The 6,737-nt window shown below is 46.9% G+C and overlaps 1 protein-coding gene across 1 annotated transcript in view; it reads left to right on the top strand.

The window, feature by feature from the left end:
• The first annotated feature begins 5,994 nt into the window (after positions 1-5,994).
• LOC108792449 (whey acidic protein-like) overlaps positions 5,995-6,737 on the top strand; it is a 2,839-nt gene continuing 2,096 nt past the window's right edge. The window contains exon 1 of the mRNA XM_018563235.1: positions 5,995-6,067. Within this exon, the coding sequence (XP_018418737.1) occupies positions 5,995-6,067 (73 nt within the window). The remainder of the gene's footprint in view (positions 6,068-6,737) is intronic.

The following is a 6,737-nucleotide window of genomic DNA, read 5'->3' as shown; positions in this document are numbered from 1 at the left end:
GGTGCCGCTGCCAAGTATTTGGGTGAGTACTCATACTCGCCCAAATACTCCGATACTTACTCCGATGCCGCGAGGGAAGATGGAGTCGGCTACCCAGCCAATCAGCATGGAGCCGGCTCCCCGGCCAATCAGGAAGCTGGGCCACGGGTGATGACCCATCTCCCGGCTTCCTAATTGGCCGAGAAGCTGGCTCCATGCTGATTGAATGGGACTCTGGCTTCCTGGTCATTCAGCATTGAGCTGGCCAAACAGCATGGAGCCAGCTTCCCTAGCAAAAAGAAGCCAGGTGCAGGTATTGGTAATGACACACTAATGAGCTCCATGCTACCAGAAGTACTGGTATTGGTACTACTCAGTATCAGCAAGTACCGAAAAATAAATATCAGTACTCGTACTTGATACCGACAAAACGGTATCGGTGCATCCCTAGTTATGGCTAGGACTGAGAATTAGATGTTAGGTTGAGGGTTAGAGTTATTGCTAGGGCTTTAGGTTAAAGTTATGGCTAGGATTTAGGGTTACGTGTTAGGTTGAGGGTTAGTATTATTGCTAGAGTCAAATAGAGAGTCCCACCGCACTCCTGACCGAGAAGTCCCATATAATTTGGGGGGTGCTGAAGTGGCTGCAGATGGCGCCGCCAAATACTTGCATATTACCATTCTATAGCCATGCATGGTGATATGACCGGCAAGAATGAATAAAAGGATTTCGTTTTGAAGAAAACTTGGAGTGCTGGTGACCATTTTTTCTGTATTACAAGTGTTATGGCTAGGGCTTAGGGTTAGATGATAGGTTGAGGGTTAGAGTTATGGCTAGGACTTAGAGTTAGATGTTAGGTTGAGGGTTAGATGTTAGGTTGAGGGTTAGAGTTAAGGCTTAGGGTTAGATGTTAGGTTGAAGGTTAGATGTTAGGTTGAGGGTTAGAGTTATGGCTAGGGCTTAGCGTTAGATGTTAGGTTGAGGGTTAGAGTTATGGCTAGGGCTTAGGGTTAGATGTTAGGTTGAGGGTTAGATGTTAGGTTGGGGGTTAGAGTTATGGCTAAGGCTTCGGGTTAGATGTTAGGTTGAGGGTTAGAGTTATGGCTAGGGCTTAGGGTTAGATGTTAGGTTGGGGGTTAGAGTTATGGCTAAGGCTTCGGGTTAGATGTTAGGTTGAGGGTTAGAGTTATGGCTAGGGCTTAGCGTTAGATGTTAGGTTGAGGAATAGATGTTAGGTTGAAGGCTAGAGTTATGGCTAGGGCTTAGGGTTAGATGTTAGGTTGAGGGTTAGATGTTAGGTTGGGGGTTAGAGTTATGGCTAAGGCTTCGGGTTAGATGTTAGGTGGTTGAGGGTGGGTGTGAAGATTTAGAGTTCGGGTAAATAACTTAGTAGATAAGAGTTAGTGTTGGGGGTTGGACAGAAGATTTAGCTCAAAGTTAGATGAATGGAGAGTGGGCAGCTATGGTGGAAGGCTTAGAATGAACATTTCTAGTTTCTATTTTAATTCCCATCCGGTTCCTTCTCCTTTTTTGTGGCCTTCCCCCAGTTGAGGAATTTCAAATGAATGAGGCCCCAGCTGTGTTCCGTTGGGTAACCATTGTGTCACTGTGCAGATGGATACTTCATAGCATGATTCATGAACCTTTCTCCTGGATACCGTGTTGCAGAGCCAGATTCTTTTTCATTTGTGTCTCACACACTCCCCCTCCTAGACACTGCAGTTCACAGTGGGAGGGTTTCAGCAGCACTGGCAGTGTTGTCATTCCAGAAAGCAGTGGGCGGGGCTGGGTGTGGCCAGGTGCTGATTCATCTCACTGTAGTGCCAGCAGGCAGGCAGCCTAAATGGGGGTGACAACTCTGTTTTGAACAGTGCAACATTGTAACCCCATTACAGGAAGCTGAATTAGGTGGACTTCACTAGCACAAACAACAGGTATTTGTGGGACTTTGCAGAGGGACTAAGACAAAACTGTCATTGAAGATGCGCATAATATTAAGTGCTACAGAACATATTTTTATTCTATTGGTTCTACTTTAATCTGAGTATGTAACTATTTTCTGTATCTGATGTTTCACAGCACCGCCTCCACCTCCAGCTCTGATTTCTGTGTGTCCGGCCTTCGATTCTTCTGTCTGTCCTTACTCCAAACCCGGTCGTCCCGAGTGTCAAAATGACAGCCAGTGTCCCACATCCAAGAAATGTTGTTGCTTCGGTAACTGCGGAGTGTTGTGCGTGCCCCCGGAGAAAGGTAAGGCCCTGAGCGCCCTGTGATAGCATTGCCCTATAGAGCCATCACTGACCATTGCCTCTGTCCTCTGTCTGCAGTCAGAGCCGGCCGCTGCCCGGACATAAAAGCAAAGTGCCGTCCAGAGCCCACCGATAACTGTACCACAGACAGTGACTGCCCTGGAAGTCAGAAGTGCTGCAAAATATGCGGGAGGACCTGCTGGAACCCGGAGCCAGGTACCACCTATTGCATAAACTGTGGTTCAATATAATACATGATCAAGGATTCCCAGAGCACTTTGGCTTATCTTCTCCTTACGAGTCATTTGCTGACAGTTTTCAATGTTCTTTCTGCAGAGCTGAAGGGGACTTGTCCCAAGAATGATGGAGCTCAGTCCGACTCCCTCCAATGTAGTTCTGTAAAGTGCAGCCGGAACTCAGACTGCAAGACGCGGGAGAAATGCTGCCCCTCCGGAGACGGACAATCATGTGTGAACGCCCAAACAGGTGACAAAGAGGGTTCCAAATATGAAAGTTTAGGCTCAGTTTCTAATCTAGAACATGTGTGTTATTTTTGGTCATGAACACTACTTTCAGACAAGATGCTCTTATTTTCAGCTCTCATTGGCTCTCACAGCTGACAACATTGTCTGAGGACATCTAGTGGTAGGAAAAAGTAGTGCGATGGAAATCTCTGGACGGAGGAGGAATATTGCAGAAAAAGCTGGATTTGTTATGTTATCTTTTAATGAACTATTCATTGTTACCTTGTTATTTTTGTCTGAAGTTCTGGAAGCTTTAACGACCCTCATAGCTTAGTGGACTGGTTCAGCTCCGCCCAACATTCATTGTTCAGTTTTGGGTTGTAGCATCTATCATCTCATTCTAATTCAGTGAAATATCCTAAGCCCATAAGGATGTTGCTGACATACTTCCTCCCTAAACCCTCCATGATCTATTGTATTGTCAATGGAGACTGTGCAAACAAAATGCTGGATGGGCATTGGGAAATGGGTGACAAAGCTGGAAGCACACAACTGTCCATGATGATTGCCCTTACCTGTCAGGTGGTAGGAGGATTCTAAGTACCAGTACCTGGAGGGGTACAATGATTCGGCCATGAACCTGTAGATATTTGTGTTCTTCTGCAAAAATCAAAAGATGGAGTGGAAGGACATCGAGCTTCTTCACTGGTCTTCCAGTGGTCTTTACTAGACGTTGAGAAGCAAGGTAGTATTGGTGTGATACATAAGGTGATCACCCGCCATGTTACACGTGGTGGCTCTGGTGGGGACAAGATCAAGTCCCTGGTGGTGTACGGACCAGGTGCCCCTGACGACACATGAGGCTGGTGGATGAAGACACCTTCCACCGGGAAGAAGCCAGGTGATCTCTTGCAAGCAGAACAAGTGTGCTCCAGTGTAGGCAGAGGAATGTAGCTCAGACAGCTCCCCCCAGGGAGGTTAGAGGGTAGACAATCGCTCTCTAGTATCACCACTAAACTATAACAGGGTGTGTGGTGTCCCCTGTACTCATTACATTGCCAGAGCCCCTGCGCAGATGATGTTGGCTTAACACTTAGAAAAGACCCCAGTGGCCACCTACTCAAGAGGGACTTTTACTTCTGGACTATTGTATGCCTCCACTGAACGGTGGCATCCAACTGAGTGGGGGATTTCCCAGCTTACCGAGTCATTTCTGAGGACTTCTTATCACGTACCTGGTAGAGAACCGAGTGGATGAGGAGGCCTCCTTTGCAACTCTTGTCCCGCACCCCTGAGAGTGGGACTTAGAGGACAGAGAGCAGCACCGGTGCCAGAGGGTGCAGGGTACTGTGCCTGGGTAAGTCCCGAAGCTGGTCTCCAAGGAAGCAGGAGTAGATGCAGCTGGAATGATCACCAGGAACACGGTTGGAGCAGGACGGAGTCAGGCAGGCCAGGGTTAACACCGATCGGGCAGCGAAGTACAGAAGCAGCAGGCAGAAGAGTAGTCTAGGAGCAATCAGAGGTCAGGGGCGGGCAGCAGTCAGGCGTAGTCTAGGAGATCCGGGTCAAAGCAGCAGAGCACTGGAACAGGGAGAGGCACAGGAACACACACAGGAGCTGAAAGACCATTCAGCAATGATCCATAAGACAGGCAAGTTTAAATAGGACCATCTATTCAGGGAAGCTGCGTCACTCCCTGTGCGCCACGTTGGCGCGTCTTCGCGCGCACGTTCCGTTGAGTGTGCATGCGCAATAGCGCATGTTTCCCGCAAATGCGGAAGACAGGCCTATGCACATGCGCAGAAGCACTTGCAAAGCCAGGTATAGTCTTACATTTCTGTCCTTGTTGGAGGGTTTACTTTACTGCCTTGGTGAGGTTGAACTGCTTCTCCTTAAATATAACCCTGACCAGAGCTGGTGGTCACTCGATCCAACAAGAGGGAGTAATAGGTAATAGGACAGCTGATAGTCCATATTCACACTATTGGGAATACTCTAGGCAGTGGTCCTAGCAAGTGACCAAAGACTGTGCCCAGGTAGAACTCAGGTAGAAGTCCCCTTATTTTGCCTCAGGTTTCCCTTTGCTCTTCAGTGCTGTATGTCTGTGTCAGGACCTCCAGCCCAAGGTTACCATACCCTCTATAATACACAAAGGGCTCAGGACATTAGAAGATAAGGTCAAACATGTTTACTCTGCCTGTTTATTTTCGTGCTCTTCATCTACATTTGTGGCTTGGTTGGACAGTCTGTCACTACTGACCTAACCTGTCACGTCCTGTGCAATAGCTGCTAGTCCCATGGTGAGTAGGCATGAGCAAAACCAAATTTTTATTGATATATTTGCCAACAATTGTGATATGTAATTTTGTCAAATGCATTGGAGTCAAGGAGGAGGAGAAATTAAGATATTTTTGGTGTTTTCTTTTAATGGCTCCTGTCCTGGGGGTTCATTTTTTCTAATTTTTTTGTGAATAACTTTTAATAATTAATTATTTTTTATTATCACCCACATTTTTCAACTTTTAACAACAGTATTTTCAGCCTTTTTCAACTAGGTGCCAGAGCACCCTGGGGTGCTGTCTGTCTTTGTCAGGGGTGCCTCTTCGCACAGTATCATGCGTTTCCATGGCGCAGGTGGGCTTATATTGTAAAGCGCTGCGCAAACTGTTGGCGCTCTATAAATCCTGTATAATAATAATAATAATGCGAAAGGGGAGGCTTTGATGTGAAAAGGGGAACCCCATGTCATATTGTCTTTGCATGGAAATCCTCACCCTTTGTCCCTGTTTACTCTCTCTGGCACATCAGGCTCAATTCATAGGTGTAGAACCCCAGCATAAGGACCCTTTAAAAAAAAAAAAAAAAGTGACAGTCATTTTTTGCCAGTCCAAAGAGGTTTGGAAATGACAGTTACATCGATGAAATAAAGATCATTATCCTGGTATAAATCTTAATGAAATGAGCCAGTTGTCTTGTGTATGTTGGGTACAATGTCACTGACTCTCTCCGTCCTCTCTCCACAGCCAAATCTGGTCGTTGTCCATCATCTCAAACAATCAAGTGCATTAGGGCTTCTTATACCTGCAAAAGTGACGATGACTGCTCTGGAAAGCAGAAGTGTTGTGATATCTGTGGCAGGAACTGCTGGAGCCCAGAACCAGGTATCACCGATCACCTTTGCCATTTCATTGTCCTTCCTGCACTCCCTATGAATTGCCACAACACCTTACTCCCTTGCCCCCAGTGCCTGTAACACTTCCACCTCGCAGTGTCTCTGATCCTTAGCCTTTAAAAAGCGGAATATGGACTGGAAGGACATCCAGCTATTTCACCGGTCTTACATCATGGCTTTCCTAGAAGTTGAGAAACAAGGGAGTATTGGTGTGATACAGCCACCTTGTTTACATGTGGTGGCTCTGGTAGGGATAATAACAAGTCCCTTGTGGTGTGCAGACCAGGTTACCCTGATCCTCATGGTTGGTGAATGAAGACACCTTCTACCCCAAAGAGGCCGAGTTTTCTTTTGCAAGCCGAACATGTCTGCTCCTTGTAGGCAGGGGAATGTAGCTCAGTCAACTCCCCCCAGGAAGGTTAGAGGGTAGATAGTCATTCTCATATCGGCACTATACTATAACAGAGTGTGTGGTGCCCCCTGTACTCATTACAGTGCCAGAGCCCCTGTGCAGATGATGTTGGCTTAACCCTTGGAAAAGACCCCAGTGCTCAGGAGGGACTTTACTTCTGGACTCCTGTAGGTCTCCATGTTGGGAATGGTGACACCCAACTGTGTTGAGGATTTACCAGCATTGACAAATCATTCAGAGTCATTTCTGAGGACTTCTGTCCTTGTTGGAGGTTTTACTTTACTGCCTTGGTGTCCCTCCTGTGAGGCTCTCCTGCTTCTCCTTAAATACAACCCTGACCAGAGCTGGTGGTCACTCAAACATGATTACTCACATTAGCCTTCATGACCCGATCACGCAACATGAAGTAATAGGACAGCTGATAGTACCTAGTCATACTATTGGGAATACTGCCCCATGTG

The sequence above is a fragment of the Nanorana parkeri genome, unplaced genomic scaffold, assembly GCF_000935625.1.
Source record: "Nanorana parkeri isolate BGI_ZX_2015 unplaced genomic scaffold, ASM93562v1 scaffold644, whole genome shotgun sequence".
Taxonomy (NCBI): domain Eukaryota; kingdom Metazoa; phylum Chordata; class Amphibia; order Anura; family Dicroglossidae; genus Nanorana; species Nanorana parkeri.
The sequence above is the reverse complement of the archived record's forward strand: the minus strand, read 5'-3'. Positions and strand labels throughout refer to the sequence as shown.